This window comes from Manis javanica, chromosome 15 (genome assembly GCF_040802235.1).
Source record: "Manis javanica isolate MJ-LG chromosome 15, MJ_LKY, whole genome shotgun sequence".
NCBI classification, from domain to species: Eukaryota; Metazoa; Chordata; class Mammalia; order Pholidota; family Manidae; genus Manis; species Manis javanica.
Window position 1 is genome coordinate 78,294,212 of NC_133170.1, and position 27,383 is coordinate 78,321,594.

General features: G+C 51.6%; 1 protein-coding gene across 1 annotated transcript; it reads right to left on the bottom strand.

The window, feature by feature from the left end:
- Positions 1 to 5,707: 5,707 nt before the first annotated feature.
- Positions 5,708 to 27,175, bottom strand: GLTP (glycolipid transfer protein). The gene is made up of 5 exons (XM_017652713.3): positions 26,900 to 27,175; positions 13,232 to 13,290; positions 12,076 to 12,209; positions 9,186 to 9,336; positions 5,708 to 6,877 (listed from the first exon to the last, which is right to left on the bottom strand). Exons 1-5 carry the CDS (start codon positions 27,000 to 27,002, stop codon positions 6,695 to 6,697), a joined length of 630 nt encoding a protein of 209 aa, XP_017508202.1. The 5' UTR covers positions 27,003 to 27,175; the 3' UTR covers positions 5,708 to 6,694.
- Between the last annotated feature and the right edge of the window lie 208 nt (positions 27,176 to 27,383).

Sequence of the window (27,383 nt, forward strand, 5' to 3'; positions counted from 1 at the left end):
GTTTGAACACGATAGTGCTCTTAAAGGCTGGGTATTGCGGGAACAGAGCAACTGCCCAGTAAATGGTCACATGAGGTCACCACACTTCCCCCACCAAGACTAAGTTCACTTCCCTCTCATGTGCTCTTATGCATCAGCAGCTCAACCCTGCCTCCCCACAGCCTTCCAAGAGTGGGTCTCCTCCGGGCCTTTTTGCAGATGGACAAACTGAGGCTCCACAGAGTGAAGGCCCTTTGCCCACAGGACCTGCTGATGATACATCAGGATTTGAACCCAGAACCATATGTATTCAAAGGGCACCCTTCAGCCCTCGGGCAGTCACCGGGCCCTGCCCAGTGTGCCTCGACCCCCTCACCTCTGAGGTGGGAAGCTCTGGGTGCGATGGGGCAGATGGGGTATGTGGTGGGGAATTCGGGTAGGCCTTTTGCTCATTCTCCGGTGAGTGCCATGCATGGGCTCCAGCCGTGAGGAGGAGAAGAAAAAGCAGAGAAGAAACAACTGGGGAGAGAGGGCAAGGGAAGTACCAGGGCCACACGTGTGCATTTATGCAACACTTATTGTGTGCTAGGTGCTGCACAGGGCTTTATCCTCAAGGATTTCTCCCAGCTATGGGAGAGGGAACACTCAGAGAGGTGAAGGGAGCTGCCCAAGGTCACACAGCCAAGAGGGCCCAGGGTCTGATCATTTTTCTTTGGGAGCCTGCCCCGGAGGACAGCAGATGCCCCAGGAAATCACATTCCCCCACATATACTGAGAAGCCATGGAGAGAGGATACATAGAGGCTGGGGACAGTCAGCTGGTTTGTCCACCTCAGTCCTGCAAATGGCTGGCCTTCGTCCAAGAGACTGGAGGCCCCCCACCTGCCAGGGACCTTCCATGGGGCTCTTCTGGAATTCTCTGTGACAGAAACCTGAGGCCAGGTGGGGAGGAAGCCCTTCCCCTCAGATGGCCGTTGCCATGGGCACAGCCACTCTTTGGCTCAGCCACTGGCTGTGACTCCATTCCTCTGGTCGGCAGGCCTGGTAGCCTGTGGGTGTGGCTGGGCCACAGCTGGCCACAGGCACTTCGAAGACAGCCTGCATCTGAAGCTCATTATAGGAAAGGAGGGGTGTCTTGGCCTTGGTGCCAATGGGATCTGAGCAATTCAGGGCTTCCCAGCTGGGGTCCCTGGAGGCCCCTGGAGCCGAGTGAATGAGCACTTTCTGGAGGGAGGCCCGTGGCTGTCACAGAGGCTGGGACCCCACCCCCTTGCATGCCAGTGAGGAGGCTCCATTTTCCCAGCCAGGTGAGGGGTGGGGATACAGCCCCTTTTCTGAGTGCAGGAAAGGGACCCATTGAAATCCTAGCTAACAGCTTTTTGAACTGTGAACTGGCTTTGTCACCCTCTACTCATAAAGGTTTGTATCTTCCCCTTCTCTTAGAACAAACACCAAACTCACACTAGCCTCTAGGCTTCATCCCTCACCGTCCTCCCCCTTGATTTCCAGGCTGCAGCCTCTTTGGCCTCTCTGTCCTTGGACCATGCTGCTTTTCTCCTGCTCAGGGCCTTTGCACTAGCTGTAGCCAGCCTCTTCATGGCCTGTTCCTTCTCCCCCTTCTGATCTCAGCTCAGATGTCACCTCCTCAGAGATCCCTTCCCTGGCTTTCCCCATCTAAATCTCTTCCAGTGGACTGTGAGCCCCTTGGAGGGTGGGGCCTTACCTCTTTGTCCCTGCAAGAGAGGCCTTGCACAATGGTGGTGATCAGTAAAAAGGAGTGGAATGACTTGCCTTCCAGACAATACTCCAGGCTAGATCAGGGGCTGATTAATCACCCTCACTGCTACATTTTAGCAAGCACCCTCTAGATGTCAGGGCCTGTGCTAAGCACTTGGCACATGTGGTCCAGTTAGATGTCGTAAGGAGGGACTAATGTCCCTGCTTGTAGATGGACTGTCGATTTCACTGGAATTATGAATATAAACTGGTGCCCTGTTTCAGTGACAAGAGGTGTCTATTGTAGGTAGACAGAGCTGGGAGTGAGCTCTGAACATCTAATCCCTATTTTATAGATGAGGAAACTGAAGCCCAGAGGAGCAGAATGACTTGGCCCCAAGTCACGCAGCAAGGTCAGAGCAGAGTGAGGACAGCCACCAGATTGTGGGACACTTTGTGGGGTGCTCCTGTTAGTGTGCTGACACGGGCCCTGCCGTGGATTTAAGAACATGGGCTAAGTGAACATGCTATGGTTTAACTGCGTTAGGTGCCGGGTTGCCCCTCCAGGACCCCCTGGCAGGCCACAGCAACATAACAAATAAAAAGATTAATAAAAGCCATTTATTGAACATCTTCTATGTGTGCATGTTTCACATTATTTCAGGGAATCTTGTGAGGTAGAGGTGTTCCTGTCCCATTTTACTGATTTGGAAACTGGGGCCCAGTGTGGTGAACTGACTTCCTGGATCGCACAGCTGCAGTGTCACAGAACCTGGACTTGGACCCAAAAATTGTTGGGTGGTGGTACTAGTGGTGGTAGTGGTGGTGATAGTAGTAGTAGCGGTAGTGGTGCTAGTGTCAGTGGTGGTGGTAATAGTAGTAATTGTAGTAGTAGAAGTGGTAGTGGTAATAGTGACAGTGGTGGTGGTGGTAGTAGTAGTAGTAGTGGTACTAGTAGTGGTGGTGGTGGTGGTGGTAGTGGTACTAGTAGTGGTGGTGGTGGTAGTGGTAGTGGTACTAGTAGTGGTGGTGGGAGTAGCAGTGGTACTAGTAGTAGGGGTGGTGGTATGAGCAGTGGTACTAGCAGTGGTGGTGGGAGTAGTACTGGTAGTGGTACTAGTAGTAATGGTGGTAGTAGCAGTGGTACTAATAGTGTTGGTGGGAGTAGTAGTGGTAGTGGTAGTAGTGAGTGGTGGTGGTGGTAGTCATCGGAGTACTAGTAGTAGCAGTGGTGGTAGTAGTGGTACTAGTAGTAGGGGTGGTGGTAGTAGCAGTGGTGCTAGTAGTGGTGGTGGGAGTAGTAGTGGTACTAGCAGTAGTGGTGATGGGAGTAGTGGTGGTAGTGGTACTAGCAGTAATGGTGGTAGTAGCAGTGGTACTAGCAGTGGTGGTGGGAGTAGTGGTGGTAGTGGTACTAGCAGTAACGGTGGTAGTAGCAGTGGTACTAGCAGTGGTGATGGGAGTAGTGGTGGTAGTGGTACTAGCAGTAACGGTGGTAGTAGCACTAGAGGCAACAGGGCACACCTTTGACACAGGCTGACATGAATAAAGTCTGAACCCCTAAGCATCCACTTGAGAGGCTTCGAACTCGCAACAGGGTTCAAATGTGGCTCCTTCACCGCTTTGAAGCCGCCCGAGCTCTTTAGGGAGGCAAGGGCCCCGACGCACACCCGTCGGGTGCAGCCAGGAGGCGGGAAGCTCGCGAGGCGCAGACCCGCGGGGCCCCCCATGTCGCCCTGACGCAGCGCCGACAGCGCCACCTAGCGGGACCCGCGGGAGCTGCGGGCGGCTAGCGCGCAGGCGCGGGGCGGTGGGCGGTGAGCCCGCCGCGCGGCCGGAGTAAACCAAGGAACCAACCAACCAATCAACCAAACCCCAGGAATTGGGGCTCCTCCGTTCTTCTGCCGGCCTCTGCGGTTAATGGTGACCGCGGCAACTCTGAGTGATCACGCAGCCAAGTGCCTGCTCCGGCTGTTTCACTGACTCTCGGTGAGCCAGGAACCGTTAGTATACTCACTGCACGGATAAGGGAACTGAGGCCCAGAGGGGTGAAGTGATTTGCCCGTGGTCACACCGCCAATAAGAAGCGGAACCAGGACTCCAGCACAGTCACATCACACACGCCCACACACCCTCCCCCAAGCAGTTTCATTTAACAGGATGACGGCTTTCTATGCTTCAGACACTTCTAACTGCTTTATAAAAAAGTAACATCTAATATGAGCCTCACAACCTGTGAGGTGGGTTTTAGCAAGACACCCACGATACAGAAAAGGAAACAGGCTTTTTTAGGGAGCAATGGGCTTCAGTTCCTTGTCTATAACAGGGATGTGTTACAATGGATATGAAATGATTTATTACTATGGGCTTGAACTATTGCTCAGTGAAGTTTAACCGGAAAGAATCAAGTGAATAAATGAGTCAACCTTCGCCAAACTTTTGGGCTCATTCGGGTTTCTGAGCACTGTCAGGTTAAGCTGGGTCAGATACACGATGGGAATGTTCTGGCAGGGAGGCATGCTCACTCCCTCAGCGGGGACAGCAGCAGGCGTGGCTGGGGGGAGGTGTGGAGTCAGATGTGAAACCCCAGTGCCCTCTTGCTCCACCCCCTTGCTCCAAAATGGGGTTCTGGAAGGGGACTTCCCCAAGGTCCATGCTGGGCAGGGTTCTGTGCTACTCATGGTGTTGGAGGGAAAGGAAAAGGCCAGGTCCTCTTGCTCCACCCCCTGGGGTTCAGTTTCCTCACCTGACCAATGGGATGCCCACGTCAGGGAGGTTGTGAAATGGTGTCTGTAAAGCCCTTATTTGGGGCCTGGTATACAGCTGGTGCTCTATGTGTGCCCCCAGTATCACTTCAGCAGGGGTGAAATGTGAAGGCCTAGATGCACTTCTGGCCTTGTCTCTGGGAACCCAAAGAGTACCCAGGGGCCTAGCAGATACCAGGAGTGAAGGATGCTATGCTGGGAAAATCTTGAACTTCCACAAAGAAATTGCCTTCCCAGGTTTATCATGTTACGTTAGAGACACAAAAAAGCTCTTTTTAAAAGGAAGATTCTATTGTTGGCAGAATTTTGTATGTCTAGGAAACCCAAGGGGAAAACAACCTGAAAAGCAGTGAGAGCTTAGAAAGGTCGGTGGCATCCCTACTACCAGCAGTATTAGAAAATATAATGCAATCCGAGACTGTAAAAACTTAGTTCAGAAATCCATCCCTTCACCATGCCGGAGGGAGCCCTCCAAACTGGCCATGTCACTGGACTGTGCACAAGACCCGTGAAGGTGTTTCAGAATTTTCTGGGCCGCGTTCAAATCCCTAGGTTAGCATGTCAAACACACACACACACGGCCGAGTTCAAATCCCTAGGTTAGCATGTCAAACACACACACACACAGACACACACACACACGGCCGAGTTCAAATCTCTAGGTTATGTCTTGGAGTGTCCCCTGCCCTTTCTCTGCCAGGTTCCTCCCCACCCATCCATTAAGGCTCAGTGTAAGCCCTGACTCCCTGTGATGCATCCCAGGACCCTTGTCTGTGGCCCCAGGTTCCCTCCTGGGCACTGACCACTCTACATTGACGTTGTTGATTTACTGGTCCATCTTGCCCACTAGACTATCAACTCTGTAGGTACAGGAATGAAGTGAAATAAATATTCCCTCAATATTTAACTCTAGTATCAGAAAGACCATCACCCTAGGATGAAGTCAAATAACCACTGGGCACATGCTTGTGGAGGTAACAGGGACTGGGGGGGCTGTGGAGAATACGTGTGCCCACTAGCCCTAACCACCCAAGGGGCAGTCACTTCTCAGCTCCTGCCAGGCGGTCTGATTTTTTCAAAAGAAGCTGGAAGCCAAGATTTTTATGTGAAATTTCCCCAGTTGCTCAATGCAGCAACCAGTTTTGTTTTATTTAAACCATGGAGGCCAGGAAACAGGTCCTTGGCTAGCACCCAGTTGGAACTTCTGATCCCAAAGAAAAAGAATCAAGAACCAAAACGGCACACCACTGTGATTCCAAAATAGATATCTATTTATTAAGGGTTATTTAGTGTCTGCATAAAAATCACCAATTGTTCCTTATTGGGTTTTTAACACACATCAATTCTTTTGGGGGTTGCTTAGTTCACCCCAACACTTTAAAAAATACCCCTTTTTAGTGCCAGGAAGGACAGTTAAGGCAGCGAGGCGTTTTCTTGTGTCTCAGTGGACAGAGGGTTCATCCTCTCCCCCTAGAGAGAATACACTTGGTAGGCAGTTTCTTAGGTAGGTTGGAAAAGCTGTCCCTGAAGAAAGTAATTATGCAGAAGAATTGAAATACAGTCATTTATGGTCAATTATTTGTGCCTGATAGCTTAAAAATACCCCCCATTCTTGGCCATCAAAGGCTTGCTGGCTGGTTTCGGCTATAAAAGAACTGTCTGCCAAGAGACAGTGAGAAACAGCAGGATCTATAATGAAGTGCTGTAAGGTTGAGCTGTGCAAACCACACGAGCACACACACTGGTTTGCTTTAAAAAAAAAACCCACCATAGGGTCCCTGTATAATTTCAAATCAAACTCCTCATGGCGCTTAAAATACCCAAAACATCATTCAGCCAGGTCCTAAGAACACTTGCTTATTTTCAAAGTGAGGTGTATGACACCATTCCCCAAGTTATGCTCTGCATGGGGAAAAAAAAAAAATCTTAGGACCTGATTTGTTAGGAACATCCATCAATGTATACCACACTGAAATGAAGGTATAAAGCGTAAGTCTGTGCTGCTTTAAAATTTAAAGGGGATTCGGAAGTAGGATCGTTATTTATTGCTCCATTAGGATGAACCCCAAAAACTTTTAAAAAGACCAGGGCCGTCCCCTGCAGACTGCAACCAGACTCTGGGCTGTTCTGGGGGGTACGCAGGCCAGGGGCGGCCTGCCAGGTTGATTCACAGTGATCCGGGTTTGCCTGGTTCTGGAGTGGCCTGTGTCGGGCGCTGTGTCGCCCCCAGTGCGCCTACACCTTGTAGTTGAGCTCGGCGTTCATCTTGGTGTACATCTCGTAGATGATGTCGATGGTGGCCGTGTAGTTGACCAGGAAGAGGCGGACCTTCTCCAGGCACTCCTCCTCTGTGACATTCTGCCCCTTGGAGAGCGCTTTCAGGAAGTCGGACTTATAGGGGGCCGCGTACAGTGCTGCCTTGAGACGGGCAAGAGGGGAGGTGGCACAGGATTAGAGGGCGCCGAGCTGGCAGGCTGGGCAAAATGGGGTTCTGGAAGGGGACTTCCCCAAGGCCCATGCTGGGCAGGGTTCTGTGCTACTCATGGTGTTGGAGGAGAAAGGAAAAGGCAGATGTGTGTTCCCTTCTGCCCCGGTGAGGGGCAGCAGGAAGGACGCCAGCTTTGGGGCCAGACAGACCTGGATTCACATTCCAGCCTGTGCCGCCAACTAGCTGTGAGCCTTGAGCAAGTTACTTAGCCTCTCTGAGCCTCCCTCAGGGTCCTCATCTATAAAACAGGGATGATGACAGCACCCGCCAGATTGGGCTTTCCTTGTAAGTATCGAGGAGGGCGTACAGGGCTCAGCATGGCACCAGCACGCAGGTGCTCAGTGAGGGTGAGCCTCTTCCCTCTGGGTTGCCTGCTCTGCAAAAGGTGAGCTGCTTGTCCAGAAATCTCACTTTCTGAGCTGGGGAGATGACAGCTAATCTGTGCTGTGACCTCTTCTGTCCTGCAGGGGCCGACACTTGCCCCAAGCTTAAGGGCTTCCCTGACAACTTAAAAAGCAGAGAAGCACTTACAGCACTAAACTATGTTTTCTACCTTGATCTTGCATCTACCTACCACTTCAGCATTTTATCAAAAATAATAATAATGAAGAGAGAAATGTGGTATCCACATATAAATCAAGTATAAAAATCAAACAAATATTCATATTTGAACTGATTGTTTATAGTTCATAATGCAGGAGTAAAACCGAAAGTTTCTGCGATGACTGCCCTTGTACTGTTCACCATGTAACTTATTCACTATGTAAGAATTTGTTCTCCATGTAAGAACTTGTTCGCTATGCTTTAGAGGATTGGAGACTGACAAGAATTAGGCTTCGGGTGGATTAATGATTGTGCATTGAGCATTGAGTCCCCTATACAGAATTTTATTGTTGTTAACAACCATTTGATCAATAAATAGGAGAGAGGCCCTCTCAAAAAAAAAAAAAATACAGACTTCCAATTGTAAAATAAATAAGTAACTGGGATGTAATGTATAGCATAAGGAATATAGTCAAAATATTGTAACAACTTTGTATGGTGATAGCTGGTAGCTAGAATTATCATGTATATAAATGTTGAATCACTGTGTTGTACACCTGAAACTAATGTAATACTGTGTGTCAACCACCCTTCAATAAAAAATAATGGAAAAAAAAAAAAAAGCAGAGAAGCAGAAATACACAGAATTGAAGAACCAGAAGGAGAAAGATGCACGTGGATAAAAAATGGAGTCTATGAGCTTGGCAGGGCGAGGAAATTATAAAATAATACGCGCCGTAAGAATAGAAATGGTCATACCTTTGGTTTACTGAGTGTAGCCACAGGCCAAGCACTTCAGACACATTTACATACTTACACACTTCATTCTTCACAGGGACTCTCTGAAGTAGGGCCTGTTTTACACCCATTTGACAGATGAGGACACTGAAGCTCAGAAAGGTAACCTCCCAGCACCCCACCTTCATACTCTGTGACCTTGAGCAAGATATCTGTCTGAGCATCAGCTTCCTCATCTGTGAAATGGTGGCGGGGAAGCGCCCACCTCTTGGTGCATCCGTGGCAGTTACAACCCGGGGCAGACCACGCTGGGCCAGGCCCACAGGACGCGCTGCCATCACAGGCGGTGGATGTGAGGCCTGCGAGAGGGCGATGGGCCATGGGAGGGCAGGGCTTTTGTGGTGCCTGCCTGGGGTGGGCCCTGTCCTCAGCCATGCCAGGGTGGGCAGCCCAGAGGTGGCCATGTTACTGCCCAGTACCCAGCACTTCTTGCCTGGACAGACCCTACAAGCCCCCAAACAGCCAGGCTGTTGTACCGTTTCCAGGAGCTATGGCCAACGTCTCCCCAACACAAGCCACCAAGAGCCCTGTGAGCGTGTGTCCTCTCAACAGATACCCAGATAGGCTCAGGGGCCCCTCCTCCCCTCCCTGCCCAGGGTGAGGATGCAGGCGCACCTGAGGGGCCAGTCAGACCAGCCCACCGTTGGCCTGAGGTCTCCCCGAGTCTTTCCCGGGGTCCCTCCCATGGCCCCTGGTCAGGTGTCCTGGGATGAGGCACCCCACAGAAACACCAGGGTAGAGCTAGGCAAGCACATGTGGGTCCTCAGTGCCCCAGCCTCACCCACAAAGACAGGGGGGCTCCTCCTGAGCCCCAGGGGGCAATCCCAGGCTCTGAATGGCCACAGGTAGGGAGCGGCAGAGTGGCGGCCCCCCAGCTTGGCCCCGAGAGGGGCTCACCTGGAAGATCTTCTGCACGATCCAGCCATGGTACTTCTTGAGGGCCATCTCGTAGGCCTTGGTGGCGTTGACGCGGATGAGGTTAGGGTGGTTCTCGTCCCGCTCCCCGTCGCAGATGCTCTGGAGGAAGACCTGGATGAAGCGGAGGCCTCTGCAGCCCGGAGAAGAGGTGGCTCGATAGGACCCTGTGTGCGCCTCTGCCTCCCCAAATGCCCTCCCAGCCCCTAGAGGGCCCGCTGGGCAGCCAGGAGGGCTCTGTGCACGACAGACCCTGGGGTACTATGCGCTGGGCACCTGCTGTGGGCCAGGAGGGTGCACACACAAAGGGCGGTGGTCCTTCAGCACCGGTTACCTTACATGTGATGCCACCCATGTCACCACCTGGCTTAAGGCAGCAGTTACCAGGCACCCAGTCTACACTATGCCTGGTCCCTGCCTCTGACCACAGTCTCTGCTGGGCTGTAAGGTCAGCAAGGGCAGGGGCTGGGCCTGCTTGGTGTGTTTCTGTGTCCACATGGCCCCCCGGGGCCAGCAGCCGGCAGTGCTTGAGGAATGAAGCCGCGGCGCTGGCCCTCACAGGCCACAGGCACTCTGGGCACGCTGACAGGCCGGCCCGGGCCCCCCCGCCACCACCACTGCCCCGAGTCGCGCTCTGCACCCTCCAGCGCTGCTTGACTCTTCCTCCCGGGATAGGACAATGCAGGCTGTGGGGCATGGCAGGGTGACCACATTGGAAACTGAGTCAGTGCCAGCCCTTCAATCCACACTGCCTCATCTGCTGCCCTCTGCCCCTGAGGCCAAGCTCGGCACCAGCTACCCATTTCACAAGGAACTCCGAGGTACCCAAAAAGGCTCAGTCAGCGGCTGGGATATGAACCCAGCCTGTCTCACCCCAAATCGGGCTCCCTCTTCCGCCATCCCTCACTGTCCCCCTGGAGGTCCCTGGATGAGCTGCTCTAGTTCCTCCTGCAGGGAGGCAGGGATCAGGTTGTGGGATTCTTAGGGTCTTAGGGGAGGTGACTGGGCCTAGGGACTAAAGGGTCTCTTATTTAATTTTATCACCTTGGAGGTGAAGGGAAATCCTCCCTGCTTAGAACAGAACCTCCAACCATCAGGGGTCAGCCTGGGATGTGGAATGAGCTCAGGGCACAACCCCAGCCCTGTCTGGGTCAGCTGCCTCTCCCCAGTCTGGGCTGATTCCTTTTCAAGCCCCATCTGACCTACTGTTGCCCAGCTCCATGCCCCTCAGTGGCCACCCTGACCAGCTGCAACTCACTCTGTCCAACCCAGCCCTGTCCCTGCTCCCATCTCCCATCCAAGCCCCAGCTGGACCAGATGCCCTCAGAACAGCAGACATGCTGAGCCTCTTGCCCTCCCACCTCTCCAGGGCCTCACAGTCCTCGGACCCCCTGGCTCAATCTTGGAGACTCTGCTTGCCACCCTCCTCCAGGAAGCCCTTACTGACCTCTCTCTGCCCCAGGCTTTGATACCCTGCTGTCAGGATCCACTCACCAGTCAGATGCTCCACCTAGCCTGTGACACCTGAAGATGACTGTGCCTCATCTGATATCCCATGGACCCAGCACAATGCACAGCACACAGCAGGTGCTCATTATATGCTTAGCTTGCTGGTGCCCACCTGCACCTGCCCTCCCAGCTGCCTGGCTCTCCCCCTCATCTGCCCATGGACAATCTAACTGATCTGAATATTACCATCTGTCATGTTCCTCCTGAGAAAAGCTATAGAACCTGTGGGTGGGAGGCCCTAGGGGTGTTTCGCATTCCAGGTCTGAGAATCTTCTTCTGACAGACAGAACCAGCCAGCTGAGTGGGGCCAATTCCTAAAACCCACTGCAAGGGTGTTGGTCAGAGCCCACCTTCCCCCTGCTGCCCTCTCAGCTGCACCCGCCCAGGAACAGACTCCCCTTGCCCCATTTCACCCAAGGCGTGCGGTGGGGAGAAGGGGCTGGCCTCAGGGGAGAGACAGGGAGGAGCACCCCTCCCGGCTGCTGGCTCCTGACTCCACTACCCAGAGAGAGGGCCACAAGGGGAACATCCATGGGCCACAGAACGGGTCCTGGGCTTCACGGCAGCTGCCAGGCGGCTGTGCTGTCTGCACTGCCAGAAGACAATTCTGCAGCTGGCAAAGAGTGATGGGAGCTCAGCAAGCAAGCTACCTGGCCTCTCTGAGCCGTGGTGGCCTTGTCTGTGAGATGGGAACAACTATGTGTGGCTTCAAGTATTTGCTGTAAGTACAATATACACTGTGGTTATGACCACTGTCGATTCTGGGGCAAGATGGTCTGGGTTCAAATCCCTTATCAGGATACCCTGCTCTAGTCCATACAATGAATTTCTGCAAATTAGATTGAGTTCCTTCTCAAGATGCCGTGTTTCTGACAAGAAGCTGCGTAATATACAGATCCACCATGTGTATGATGTCACCAGCCCTGGGCAGTGCACAACTGCACAACTGTGCTCAGCCACTCGGTCCCACCTCTGACCCTGGGACCGGAGCTCGATTAGGCCTCAGAAGTCGCCATGGCCTCCCTCCGTGAGAACGGGATAATCGCCACGCCTAACTCACAGTGCATGAAGTACGGTCAGGTGTGTGCAGAACTTAGCACACCGCCCAGAGTCCCGAGTCCAGAGTCTGAGGGGACTGGGACAAGGAGTGTCCCTGTCGGGCAGGTCTTGGCCCCTGGGGCACTTTTTCTCAGCCACTAACTAGCATCACACAAGAAGACAGCCTATGAGAAGTAAAGGATGTGGCCTTCCCCACCAACCCCGAGCAGACGTGCTGGGGCAGCGGCAGCGCTGGCTGCCCCGCCTCTGCAGTGCAGGCCCCATGCCCAGCAGCCACACACACCCTGCCGCCGGAGCCCGTCACCTTTTCAGCCACATCAGTGCCAGTGTGGCCCCCACTTTGGGCCACTCTGCTCCGTACATTTCCTTCTCCACCTCCAAGATGTTCTGCAGGGTCCGGAACTTGGCTGGGTTGGTGTCATACACAGCTTTGATTTTCTGAAATGGAGAACACGGGGTTTGCCCCTTGAAAAGCCTACCCCCATAGATGGCCGGCGTGCAGGCTGGGTGGAGGAGCACCCTGCCAGGGCCTCTGTCCCCTTCCCATCAGCCCCAGGGGCAGAGCTTGCAGTAACAGTGACCAGCACAACGGCTCGGGTTTACTGAGCACCTCCCATCTGCCGGACGTGCGAAGGGCTTTGCGGGAACTGCCTTGTTTGGTCCACACAGCAACCCTGGTGTTGCTCTGTCGTCATCCCAATTTGCAGATAAGGAAACTGAGGCTCAGAGAAGGTAAGTGATGTGCTCGAGGTCACACAGCTGGTACAGGTGAAGCAGGTTCTGGCCCAGGCCAGCTCCAGAGTACATGTTCTCTGACCACTATGGAGAGCACCTCAGACACCGAGTATCTGATGTTTCACTTTTGTGGACAAGTAAAAATGGGCTTTTAGGATTCAAAGATGTCCAGTAACGGGTTGGAAACCAGGTAGTTTGGCTCTGAATCCCACCTCCGCCACGGCCTTTGCTGTGTGACCTTAGGGGAGTCCTTCAACCACTCTGCACCTCAGCTTCCTCATCTGTAAAATGGGCATAATGACAGAATCAGTCTCAAAAGGCTGCTGGGATGAAGGAATGAGATAATGCAGTGTGTCCAAGCCCCAGTCCAGGCCCTGAGTGCATCTTCCAGGAGGGGTCAGAGGCTGGGGGACGGTCCTGGGAACTCCCAGGACTGGGGAAGGGTGGGGCTGGGGCCCTCTGGACTGTAGAGTTTACTTCTTATCTGGTGGGCGTGGACAAGAACCACTAGATCCTTTCCCAGGCTAGCCCTTGAGACTGTGGTCCCATCAGGCTGTGGCTGCTTGGCCCTGAGTCACAGGCACGGGGGACCGGACCCACTGCCACACCTCCTTCCTGCGCCTCAGCCCGGGGAGCCTGTGGCAGGGAAGCTGGGCACCGGTGACTTGCGCAGGTTCAGATCCCCAATGCGGATACAGGGCAGCGCTGCTGGGCCAAGTACATACCGTGATATTGCCACTGATGTCCGCCTTGATGGGCGTAAACACTGGGGACCCGAGGCAATCTGGGGACAAAATAAGAAGAGAGATTTAGATTCCCAACAAGGTTGAAATTCATGGGTCACAGAGGCCAGGGGATAGATAGGATGGAAGGTCACCTGGTATGTTTAGGGACAGGCAGAGCTCTTTATATGTGTTAACATGGCTTGTGGGCTAGTAAATTTGGAGCTCTGGGCTCCGGGTGGGACCAATTCCTTACTGTGGACTTGTCAGAGCCTTTAAAATGCAACTGGGTCTAGCTTGGGAAACCCTCTTGTCCTAGGACATCGCTTTCTGCAATGATGGAAATGATGTCATGTCCTCTCTATGTCTGTCCTATTATGGGACACATGTGGCTACTGAGCACTGGAAATGTAGTGTAGCTGAAGAACTGAATTTGTATTTTGTTTAACTTTCATTTAAACAGAAATAGCCACATGTGGCCAGTGGCTACCATGTTGGACAGTGTGGCTGTACAGTACCTTGTAGAACTAGTGATCTGAGACACCCATCTCGGCCATCAAGTAGAACTAGTGATCTGAGACACCCATCTCGGCCATCAAGGCAGGTCACTGCTTAGTAACCAGCTGGCCAGGAGACAGGCTGGGAATCCTGGCAGGTGAGAGAAGAGGAGCCCTTCTTTGATTGGTTAAAGATGCCCTTCTCACTCAGCTGCTTTTAAGGGAGAAATGAGCTGATGACCCAGAGGCTCCATGGTTCTGAGGCTGCAGAAGAGCGCAGAACCCAGCCGCAGTGGGGTCCTGGTCACTCAGAAGAGCCTGATGGACGCTGTGCTCTGCACGGCCCTTCAGCTTTCATCTAGCAAATGGGACAACAGAACTGATCAGACATGCCATGAGGATGACTTGAAACAATCCATTTCCGACACACATATTTTGTTCATCTCTGGAGCTGTAATGTTCTTAATTGGAGGTGTTTTTCCTTTCTTGGTGGTTCATAAAACAATGGAGCATCTTAAACAGGTGACACCTCTGATTATCGAAATGTAGTCCTAGAAACTGCCTGGGACTCCGGGGCCCCACATGAAATGCGAGCAGCCTATGGCCTGCCTTTCCTCCTCTCCCTGGTTTGTGACCCCTCTGCAGGCTGTCACGGGCACCAGAGACTCCGGGACACCAGGGATGGTAGGGAGGACACATGCAGGGAATGGCCGGTTCTCTCCTAAGCAGGTTCAACACAGACTTCAGTATGGGGAGGACTGGTGACTGTGCTTCCCCAATACCTTCCCACTGTCCCCTCTGCTAAGCCCAGAGACCTGCCATGCCTGATACAGATCTAGGGACAAATATGCCCGAGCACGCCACAAGTGGTACCAAACTCACAGCAGTGCCAGCTTCCCCTTGCCCAGCAGACCAGGCAGGGCCCCGGTGTGCATGCCAACTGGCTGCACAGGAGCAGAGGACGGGGGAGAGACATCAGTGGGCTGAACTCCACCCAAAGTGGCCAGCACACTTGGCCAGCCATCTGGAACATTCTAATCACAGATGTTAAGAGATATATTGGGGAAACAGCATTAGAAACTATATATGAAATACCCCATAACCCAGTGGAAAGGAAGGTTAGGGATCCCAACAGACAGGGTTTGAATCCTGGCCTGACCACTCACCAGTTAAGTAAGTCTCCTTGCCTCTGTGTGCCTCAGTTTCCTCACATGTCAAATGGGGCAGTAACAGTACTTATTTCATAGGGCTGTCACAGGAATTAAAAATGCATTAAATGCATTTGGCAGGGTGCCCAGTGCATGAGCACTCAATGAACAGACTGATCGCTTTTTGTGACCTCACAGTATGACTAGGTCAGGCCCAGGAAATATCATTCAGGTGTCACCTAGTTGGGCTTGGAAGCCTGCTGCAGGCTCCCAGCACAGAACCCTCAGGCAGAGCAGTGAAGCCTCTCCTTTCAGCTACCGGGCCTCTCTCCCATGCTGTGGGGGCAAGTCCCCCTCCACAGGGCCATGGAGCCTCCCCTACGGTTGCCCAGGACACTTACCACTGGCTCCCCGAAAAAGGACAATGTATTCTAGACTTCAGTAACAATGCAAGAGTCAAGTGATTTTCCTCCCCCAGTGATTATTCCCTTCTTGACTATACAGCCAGGGGTCACCAATTCCAGCCCTCACAGGGGCCGGGCAGGTGCCGTGCATGTGCTCCATGGGGCTGTCAAAGCCCTTCTAAAGGGACGGCTGCTCCTCAAGTCTGGCTGATGGCTTTACATCCTCACCTTCTGAAAATGTATCATGTCCAAAAATATAAGGCAGACCGATGGATGGGAAAAGAGATGGACAGGTACAGTAAAATATTAATGGCAGAATCTAGGTGGCAGGTGTACAAATATTCCCTGTAAAATTCTTTCAATTTTGATGCAAGTTTGAAAATTATCATATAAAATGCTGGAAAAAATGTTAGGTTGTTGTTGTTCGTGGAAGTCATAGTTCTTCCTTCTACTTTTCCTCCAAGTCCATCTCACAGAGGGAGCAACTGTAGTTACGTGTATAGCTGTTTACTGTCCGTCTCCTGCCACGAACTTAGGATCTGCACGGGCAGGGCCTGGGTCTCAGGGCCCCCAGTGCCCGAACTGCAGGAAGCATGAAACTGGAGGCGTACTTCCTGCCAACCTCTATTCCCACCTACTTCCTCATGGTGCAGATGGGCTCAGTGCACTGGTTCTAAGCACCCATTCAACCAAGATGGCAGAGAATATGGGAAGCAGCTTGGGCCTCAGTTTCCCTGTCTGTAAAGCGAGAACACGAGGAGGACCTCACTAGTAGGACTGCTGGGAGGGGGCAGAGGCATCCTATTGCAAAGTGGGAGCTCAGAGTGCTGGTCACAGTCGCTGTTACCACTAGGGGCCGAATTTCAAGCACAGCCTTCTGACGGAGAAGATTTGAGACCAGGGCTTGGTAACAGATCACCATCAACCATGCATGGGCGGTTTATGAGCTTCTCCCAGGAACTCAGGTCACTCGACATGCATGTTAGAGATGCGCAAGAGTGTCATTCAGCTTCCTCGGCTCAAACGGCTCTGGTGCAGTTCTGAGCAGCCCTGGGCTGACGGCGGGAGAGTCTTTTTGTTTTGTGTTTTCTTGACAGCGCTATGCGGGTCACGAGGCTGCCATGGTCAGCAGGAGCCGGGCCCTGACAGCAGCTGTTACTCTGTGCCATGGCCACCACATAGGAACAAAGCTTCTGCTCAACTGCAGGAGAGGAATGTGCGGCCCAGAGCGTCTCTGTGGAGCTGGGAGCAGAGCAGCGGCAGACAGGAGGCAGGGCCAAGCCCAGAAGCCACTCCCATGCTGCACCCAGAGGGGGCTGCTCGCAGGAAGAGGCATCTCGGCGTCTGTGTAACTGTGTGCCCCGGAGCCGGTCTGGGAGCACCGGGAAGTGGGTCACTCGTAATTAGGGAAGCAGTGCAGTGCTCTAGAATCTGTCAGTCCTGGGTTCAAACCTCAGCTTTGGTGTGACTCTGGACAAAAGACAACTGCACAGGGCTCAGAGCCCTCACTTTCCACGGCCCAGAGGTAGGGGTGCAAACAGGAGGTGCTCCAGCTGCAACTAGGCTGAAACTTGCTTCAACATGACCCCCCAAAGCTCTGGCCTTATGTGTGTCTTTGGTGCCGTCCAAGGCCACAAGGCCAAGAAAAGCCAAGTGACTTGTCCCGAGTCACAGTGAGAGTGAGGCACCGAGACACAATGACAGAGGCACGCTGCTTTCTCTACTCCCTCACCTTTCTTTCTATTATGTTTCTATCTGTATAAACTCAGAAACAGCAAGAGGACTCTGAGAAGAAACTCAGAAAAGTATTTCAATCCCCAAGCACATGGTGGCCTTTCTAAAAGTTTAAACTCAAGATTGCCCTGCTCCAGACAGAGCACAGCAGCTTCCAGGTTACCCAGGCTTACCTTTCCTACAGAATGCAGCTCTGCCCCCAAATTACCTTTCTTGTTTTACCAGTTTTGCAGTTTCCCCAAACTTGTTTTTTTACTGTTGTCAGCAAACAGGCTCTTTAAAATGCCAGCTAGAACCTGTCTGCCAGAAGGGAGGGAGGGGGCTTGGAGGGTTTTCTAGTTCATCATCTTGCCTCCAGGAGAAAGGAAATTGTCTCACAAAACAAACAAAAAAAAAAGAAAAGAAAGAGATACAATCCAACCTTCTTACTTAATGGAACCAACTCTAATGTGCACAAATTCTGAATACAGTGAAGACATGGATATCCAGAACACGTGACAAATGGCCCCTTCTGTTTGGTGTAAAAGGGTTTTCTAAGTATGCTAGTTACCCAGATGGCATAAGGAAAAGACCATAAATGTGATTACAAGAACCAGAAACCTCTTACAAGGGACAGGGCGGGGAGTCCCACTACCAATCAGAACCAAGCAATAGATTGTTGGGGGTTGATCTGTATAATAAATATCATAGACTGAAGAATATTATCCCTAAATATGAAGAGCTCTAACAAACCAATAAGAAAAAAACCCTATAGAAAAACTGGCAATTCACAGATGAAAAGATGCTTAATCTCAATAATAAAAAGTAAATAAAATTAAAAAAGTGAAATATTTTCCATCTACCAAACTTCATGAATGCACCAACCTTCTCTAGTTCAACCGTTCTGGATGGAACTCGTCTAAATGTAACACGAATGTCCCTGCTTTTGGCAACCCATTTGCAGTTTGCTGAATAGGACAACCACTGAAAAAATACTAATTATGACAAAGTGTGACCCAGTAACATCACAGGCCCCCGCGACCCTTCACTAAATGGCTCTACATGGTGTGCTTTCAGATGTTTAGGATAGCTCTGTGTAGTTGAAAAAAAAAAGCTTCTCTTGACAGGCGATGATCACTTCCTCCTGTTTTCTCTACAATGCTTTGATTCTGCTAGATGCTTGGAAAACAAACTGCCAACTGTGTCAGCATCACCTGTAAAATAAGAGACAGGTACCAAGCAGCACTGTGTGCATGACCTCTGTGACAATTCTGGCTGGACAAGAGGCATTGAGGGCCTCCTGCGTGGGTCTTTGCCATAGTTCAGATGGGTGAGATGGCCCAGAAAACACAATTCCCCATAGGCCCGCAGTCATCACTTACCACATAGAATCAGACTCACTTTCCTCCCCTTTTTGGCCTCAACATGGTTGGAAAGCATCAGTCATTATACTCAGCAAGACCACAGCACATATCCAAGCTGCCCCTCCACACAGGCCCGGCAGTGGGCAAAAGGGTACCCAAATGCCCACCCTCTCGTTTTATCTCAGAAATAATTTTCATTCAAGAACAAAAGGAATTCTGTTTTTAAGATGCACAGCTTCACTTTCAGCCGGCATGATTCAGGATGGGGATGCCTAACTTACCCCTAAATACTTACTTCAAAAAGGAAGAATAGGATGCTGTGTTGCAATGTTAGGGGCCTGGTTTGGGGAGCTTCTGTTTCAAATTCTTTTCTTTTTTTTTTCTTTCCAAAAGCTGGATAATAAAGTTCCGTTGTTAAACACATGGGGCAGATTACCTTTACAGGTCCTGGGTTACAAAGACCATAATGAGGGCCTCTCAAATGACAGCTGATGAAGATGGATCATTTAGTAATCCACAGGTATGTGGTGCGTAGGTGTGCGAGAGTGCAGTTTGCAATAAGGCCTATTTGAAGGATGTGAGCCCCTGAGGACACCCTCCTTCCTAAAACTAATTCCCCTTCTAAATTCTATTATATCAAGAAAAATATTTACAAGACAATCCAAAACGTTGCTTTTAAAAATCACCCCCATGACAATGCTAACCCTCTTTGTCCACAACTGCCCCTTTTGGCAAAAAACAGCCTTGACTTGGGAATGCAGTTGGAAAATGAGTTCTCTTACTTGCTGTGTGGCCTGGCAGAAATCAGTCAACCTCTCTAAGCCACTGTTTCCTCCTTTGTGAAATGAGGCTAACAGCAGCCCCCACCTCCCAGGGCTGTCCTGAGATTTTACATGAGATTGCATAAAGGACTTAGAACAGTTTCTGGCAACTAGTAAATGCTCAATAAAAAAGAAGGCATCCTTGATGATTATTATCATAAATTCTACCATCATCTTCATCCTTCCCAACGGGCAGAGCTTTTTCTTTAGGGGGGATATCCGGAAAACAATGATGTCAATGACCAAGAAATCAAAGGAGAGAGAATGGGAGGGACGGAGGAGAGGGCAACACGGATTGCTTGACATGGGTAAAATTAGCAGGAATCCTCCAATAAAATGGCTTCAAATGCATTACAGACCATTGAAAAAGACATCTCAGAAGGGAATGGAGAAAGGGATTTGGAGGAAACAGCAATGCAAAAAATGAATCACTTCTGAGCACGGAGAAGTGGACCAGGCAGCGGAGGTGGGAAGCAGAGGTTTTAGAGGACTCTGGAGAGGGCTGATCTGCTGTAATAGCTTTTAAAGCTCAGATACAGTTAACACACAACCATATAAAGGCGGGTGGGGGTGGGGGGTGGAAGCCTGATACAAGTAACACCAAGAATGTAACAAAAGGAGTTAACATCCAAGCAGGCCATTTTTAAACCGAAACAAGGAAACCTAAGACTAGAACCTGACATTTCCATTCTAATAAACTCATTGAAAGAAGCCCATTGTCAGGGTGGGAACTTCCTAGCATTCCCCTCCCTGCTACACAGCAATAAAGGGCTGATTTTGCCCAGAAAAGGGCTTCAGATATGCCAGCCTCCGTGGCTGCAGGACCATCCCACTTCAAAGCCTCGTGAGCCACTTCCTGGCTGTGTGACCTGGTCAAATCGCTTCACCACTCTGAACATCGGTTTCTTCTTCTATAAAATGGTGACCTCCTCCTCCTAATCCATGAGGTCATTATAAGGACTGGAAATGTGAGATCAGCTAGTTCAGTGCTTGGCTAGAAATGGGTGATGCTAGTAATGACTGGGTCATGCATTATATTTACAAAGCCCTCTGTCACGCATTCTTTCCATTCCATGCTGGTTTGACACTGGCCGGGCACCTACGCTCTGCCAGGCACACTGCTCGGTTCTGGAAGGGCCCAGCTTCTGCCTCTAAGAGATTCACAGTAGAGCCCTGTTCTTCCAGGCAGAAGGAATGGGGTGAGGGGTGGCTAGAAGAGCCAGCAAGTGACAGTGTGGACACTTGGGGCTTTTCCCTCCTGTTGCTCCAGCCTGTTCCCTCCAGGGCCAGAGGCTAGACTTCAGCCCTTGACCTCAGGGCTAGACTTTTCTGAACACAGAGGCTTGAGAGGATCTACTCACCATCACTGGGGGACAGGGTGGGCAGGTGCCACCGTGCATGCTCTGCACTGGTCTTTGGATGCTATGAATGAGGGCGCTGGAGCAACTGTCAGTTGGCTCAGACTTCAGTCCCAAGCCCTGGCGGTTGGTCACCAAGATCCAGAGGCAGCTTCCTTCTGGAAGATCCTTATTTCCCAAGGGCTATGAGGCAAGAGGTATAGTTTCTAAAGGCCTGAGGCCATCTCTCCTACTTCGACAAAGATGGAGTGATTCTAAGTACTGGGAACCAAATCATTATGGGGAATCACCTCCACCGACCCTCCAGGGAGTCCTGGCTTCCCTGCTTCACAGTCAGGGGTGTGGCTTAAAGGGGAAGAATTTGCACATGGACACACAGCTTTGGCCCCAAGGAGCCAGGACACAAGCTCAGGCTGGCTCATCTGGAAGCCAGCGCCATGCTTCTCTCCATTCACCTACGTATCACACTTGTAGCAGGAACTTCAGTGGACAGCAGGCCCTGGTTCAGCGCAAACTCTCCCAGATGAGCCTCAAATACAGCCAACCCACGGGCTGCTACAAAGACAGAGAGGATGACCCAAGAGGGGCCCGTGGCAGCCCTTCCCTTCCCTCTGGTGTTATCAGGGTGCCCTCAGGCAGATGAAATCACATGTGTGATGCACAAGAATGACATCAGGCCAGAGCAGGCACTTCTAAAGGCCACGGAATCCTCACTTGCTGCTTGCAGACACACCTCCAGCTGGTGACAAGAGTGCAGAAAGTTTATTCGGCTTCTTCCCCCCACAGAACACTGTTTCTTCTTCCTAGAAGTGTCCCCCGCCAGGCACAGGCTCCACCCCAGAATCGGCTCTGAGCAGACACTCAACCCAGAGGCTAATCAAACATTATAGAGAGAGGGTTATAGTACAGGGTCTTGTTTATCTTTCTTGGGATATTCTAACAAAGCCAAAAATGAACATATATTTGTATAAATTTAAAAAAAAAAAGCACTGGGGAGATGTGGTGGGTGGTCCCAAGTCCCTGGAGGGCTTGTTGCAAGGGGAGGAGGAAGAGGGAGAATGGGACAACTTCTCTTGAATACGAACTTCTTACTCATAGACCACAGTGTGCTGGCAGGGCTGGTTCCAGGTGCTTGATGTAATGTCCCAGTCAGAGGAAAACTGGCCTGTCTGGGCCTCCCTGCCTTATGGCTTCCATACCCCAGCCATTCACATGCAAATTTACATTAAACTAACTAAGAGTTATGCACCCAGCCTGGCAGGCCGATTATGAGGCACATACCTCAAAGGAAACCTGCATGTCTGGTCTGTGGTTCCCAGCATCTTGGACAAGTCACTGTGGTGCCCGCAGAGCCACTGGACTTCTTCAGTAGCCGAGCAGGCTTACTACGCTGGGGTACTTCTCCTCTATTGGACAGGAAGCCAGGACAGCAGGCAGGCACCATGGCAAAGCCACAAAACCACTGCGCAAGGAGCCCAGAGGCCTGAGTTCTACCCACTGTCTGTGTGACCTTGGTAAGTCACCTAACCTCTCTGGCCTCAATTTCTTTGGCTGCATAACAAGGTAATTCTGTGCTTCTAGGCTGCCATTGCCCACCCCTACCCTCACCACCACCACACACACACACACACGCACACGCACACGCACACGCACACGCACACACAATACAGCAAGCACTGGACCAAAGTAATGGAAAACCACTGTTGGGGGGCCTACTCTAGCACTAATTAATAAATGTCAGATCAGGTACCTGTAAGGCCCAATTCAATGGCCATCCATTTAATTAGGCTAAAAGCCTGAAGAAAAATTACCCCAAATTTGGATCTCAAGAACTGAGAGGTAGAAATCATTACCTTTGGTTTCTCCTCAAACAGTGGGAGCCAACAGGTGTTACCTCGTGCACCAATTCTGACTGACCTGGAGTGGTTGTGTTAAGAAAGATGCGGAGGCCGTGACTAGACTCAAAGGAGGAAACAGTATCATGGCTGATTAACAATGTCTGCCAAGGGAACAGGGTATGAGTTATGTATTGAAATTTGGTCATGAGTTTTAATTTAGAAGGAGAGAGAAAAGCAAAACACTTTCAGAAAGAACTCAGAAAAAACAGGAACGGAACCAAAAGCATTCACTCAACAAATATCCCTACCTCGCCAAGCACTAGGCATGGCAATAACTCAGTTACGGAATGTGATAGGTTCTGTGGGAATCTAAAGGAGTTAGGAAAGACTTCCTGGAAGAGGTGACTGACTGCTTAGCTGATGCCTTAAGGATAAGTGGGACCCAGCCAGGCAAAGGGAAAGTTGCAGGCTGGAGAGGAGGGGTGCACCAGGCAGAGACTGACACAGGTACAGCTCCAGAGGCAAGTGATGGCATGATACCATTTGTGGGGCTGCAAGCCATTCAGAAAGGCTACAGCACAGATTTCAAGGTGGGGTAATAGGGAGCCACTGAAGCTTCTAGGCAGGGAGTAACAAGATCTAAGTCTCTCCCTCCCTTCACCCTCTGATTGTTAATGCCCTAGAATAGCATTAGAGTTGCATTACTGACCTAAAAGATGAGAGATCAGGCCTCACAGAAGTCAGTAGGAAGCCGATCAGACAGAGGGGAGATCTAATTACTGGGTCAGGGTGGAGAAAGAAGATGGACAAAGGGTTGGCCTCTACGTGGACATGGTAAAACCTGTACAACTCCAGAGATTCAGGATGGAGATATGAAGGAAGGGCTAGCTCAAGCTGTGGAAGCTCTGAGCCACATGTGACCTGCAGCCCAAAGAGTCAGCATTCATCAAGCCCAGCCGATTCTATCACAAACCACATCTGATGAAGTTTCAAGAAATGTGGTTGCTCTAAGAGGTTAAAAGCATCCATACCCTTTGACCCAACAATTTCACTTCTAAAAATTGGAAATAAACAAAGAAGTACACAAAGACATATACACAAAGATGTTCACTGTAGCACTGTTTAGAAGAACAAAAAATGAGAAGCAATGTGACTGTCCAACAGCAGGGGACTGGTTAAATAAATCATGGCCACATTCAAACAATGGAATTCTAGGCAGCTATGAAAAATGATGACTGACTTGGAGAGTCATGCTATTTTGCTGGGTGGAAAAAGCAGCTTATACACTTTCCCTTAAAGATAGACAAAAATGAGTCTGTAAAGAAAATACTCTTGAAATGTCAGCAGAAATTCTCACTTAAAAAAAAAAAACCTACCTCAAAGGGTTCTGAGATTACATGAACTAGTCTACAGAGAGTACAGAGCACACAGTAAGTGCTCAGTAAGTGACAGGGCACTTATTTGTCATTTCTTCTTGCTCAATTTTCCTTCAATAAACAGATCTCCCTTGCAGAAGTAAATACTTTTTAAAAACACAGCTTTCAGCCCTTGACATGTTTCTATTAAGAACAGTGGTTCTCAACCAGGGGCGATTGTCTTCTTGCAGATATTTTGGGTTGTCACAGCTTGGGTAGAGGGGGTGTTACCAGCATCTAGTAGACAGAGCCAGGGGTGCTGCTAAATACCCTACAGTATGCAGGATGGCCCCTCCCCAAGGAATGGCCCCACTCCAGGTGTCAGCAGTGCCATAGAGGAGAAACCCTGATATGGAGGGAGCAGTCCCTGGGACTCTGTCGCTGTCAGATTTCTTGCATACTTATCCCTGACCTGCTCTTCAACACACGCACACCACCCAGATCATCTAGGTAAGCAGAAGCTCCCAAGATCTAAGCACAGTCCCTGTGATAGAGCTGACAGTGGATCTCAATGGACCCAAGTCCCAGAGAAAAGCCACTGGTGGGAACATTCTCCTGAAAGTTAACCGCTCAGAAGGAACTCTGCCCCCAGAAGAGTATAATGGCTCAAAATGGATTATCACGTTTTTTTGAGAGTGCTAAGAATTATCCTGTGTGGGCCGACCCACTGAGGCTTCTGTATAAAAGGCACTTCTGTCAACAGATGTGATGCACCATAGCACACAGCTCACAGCAGGGACAAGGTTCCTTTGAGATGATGGAAAGGGAGGGGGAGATGCTCTCCAGCTCTGGCACCAGCTCACTGCTGGCTCCAGCTGCCACCACTCCCTTTCCTCTAAAACCAGCCAGGTAATCACATCAAAGGTGCCCTCAGATACACAACCGCAGCAAGGACAACCTTATTGAAGATAAGGGACCAGAAAGCCACAGAACTTAACTCGGATTTCCCCACCTGGGCACCACAAACATTTGGGACTGGATCAATTCTTTGTTGTGGGGTGAAGCGGGGAGGGCCTGTGCACTTTAGGATGTTCTGAGCGTCCCTGGCCTCTACCCACTAGGTGCTAGTAGCATATCCCAGAACCACCCCCCCCCTAAGTTGTGACAAACAAAAATGTCTCTAGACATTGCCAGATGTGCCCCAAGATTACCCTCAGATGAGAACCATGAGCTTAAACAGATTCTGAAACCTTGTCCAGGGCAAGCTGGCTCTGTCCTGCAAATTTTGGCCTGGGCAGCTCCATGCCCCCACCAGGCGAGGGCCGCACCGGAGCTGCTTGGCTCGGGCTGTGGAGGAACGCAGGAGGAGGAGGAGGAAACACCTGGGGAAAGAGCACCCAGCAGTGGCTCTTTCAAAAGAAAAGAAAAAAGAAAAGTCACACAAGTAAACAACTCCTCAGTGGTGAAGCCAGTTACCTCCCAAGATCCAGCCTGGAGATTCAGTGTTATCTCAACACTGTGATACCCACAATAGACACACTTTGTGTATTCAACCAGTACTAACAACACATCCACTATGTGCCAGGCACTGTTCTGGCTCCTGAGGGTGCAGCAGTGGACATAAAAGACCAAGACCCCCACTCATACAAACCAGGCAATTACACTCACTCAAACATTAATTAATCTTCTAATATCTGAAGGAACCAAAATTGGACCCAGGAACTCATATAATAACACCCCACCACCACCACCATTATTTGGCACTTAAGGCCTCAGAGCTTTACACACACCTGCTCATTTACTCCTTGCAGCTTGCCTTGGGGATGAGCATCCCCATTTCACAGATGGGGACACTGAGGCCCAAGAGGTGAAGGAGGAGAGCTGGGATACAACTCTAGGTAACCACAACCACCCCAGAGCTCACAGCACTGCATCAACTGCCCACATCAGACTCTGATCACCCACTAGGGGTAAAGTGAATGACTGCCCTGCATGCCGAATCTCTCCAGGCCCAAGCCAGGGTTAAGGTTCTGTCACCTTAGGTTCAGGCGGACTCTCTCCCAGAGACAGTATCTTGAGGCAAGGCCACCTGATGAACCAGCAAGGGAGTGGGGGGGGGGGGGCGGTTGCTAGGCAAACCCACATGGAAGAGACAAAAGCAGAGGGTCAGGTTACACGGTTTACCCAGGATCCGAAAGGCAAAGGGCAGGGGCAGATGGTATCGTGTTCTGTTTCCCATTTTCCGCCCGAGGCTCCAGACCAAGGGAGGGAAGGAAGGAAGCTCTGAAACAGCTTTAGGGACCGCCTTGGTGGTGCCCCCAGGACTCTCCTGGACAGGGCAGAGGGGAGACGGGTCTCTTTGGGAGCCCATACCAAGCATCCTGTGTTTGAGATCACCCTGTGCCTGGCGGTAGTTTCCTCCTGACCCCTGTTCTAAACGGAAGGAAAACTTTAGGTGGTTCCCCCTAGAAAGGGATGCTGGAGTTCTGTGACTCTGCCTTCAAAATCCCCTCCTCACCGGGCCAGGCTTCCTGCCCGCGGAGTGGGGGTGGGGTGTGATCTAGAATGGGGGAATTCTGAGGGAAGAAGGGTTCACAACGTCCCCCCAGGGAGAGATTAGGCGATTTTAAGGAAAAGAGAGGGTTTATCAAGTGCAAGACAATTTTAAGGGGACGGAGTTGAGAGCCATTCCTAAAGGGCAGAAGGGCATGATGGGGTGTGGGATGACAGGCTTTGGGGGAGAAGGGGGGTGATGCTTGCAGGGAGACGCTGCAGAAACTGCCATTTGGGAAAGTAAGGGGTGTTTGGGGAGATGGCCGACTGGGGGAGCCAAGGAAGCGGAGAACTGGGGAGGAGGCATCTGAAGGACACGGTGGCATGTGAGGTGTGCGGGGAGACAGAGGATTGGGCTGTAGGGAGATGAAGGACTGGGTGTCCGGGAAGAGACGGGGAATACGACTTGTTGGAGGCAGAGAGCAGCTGGGAGGAGCGGTCTGGGGGAGAATGTGAGGGTGCCTGGGGGGAAAGCGGGTCTTGGATGGCCGGGGAACTAGGATTTGGGGCGTCTAGGGGAGAGATGGTCTGGGGATGCTCGGGAGAAGGAGGGCTCGCGTACGTCCGGGGGCGCTCCGGGGCAGGGCTGCAGGCCGGGTCCCCCACCCAGCCCGGCTCACCGAAGAAGGGCGGCAGGTGGGACACCGCTTCGAGGAAGGGCCCCGTCTCGATCTGCTTGTCCGCGGGCAGCGGCTTCAGCAGGTGTTCGGCCAGCAGCGCCATTTCGGGGTCGAGGCCCGCAGTGATGCCCCAGCCGGCGCCGCGGCCGTCCGCGCCGCCCCCCGGGCCGCCGCCGTCAGCGCTGGGGCCGTCACTGCCGCCCGCCGCAGACTCAGGGGACGCCAGCGTCGCCACTTCCGCCCGCGCCGGGCCCCGCGTAGCCAAGCGCTGAGCGCCGCCAACCGGCCGCGCGCCTAAGCGGCCCGCCGCGCCGCCCCGCCCCCGCCAGCCCGCGCCCAATCCGTGCCCGCCTCCGTGGTCCTCCGCGCTGCCATTGGTCAGGGGGCCTCCCACGAGGAAGCGGGCCCAGCTCCGCCCAGGTGAGACGCTGCCAGGTGCTCTTTCCCCCGGTGATTCCTCCTCCTCTTGCCGCGTTCCTCCACT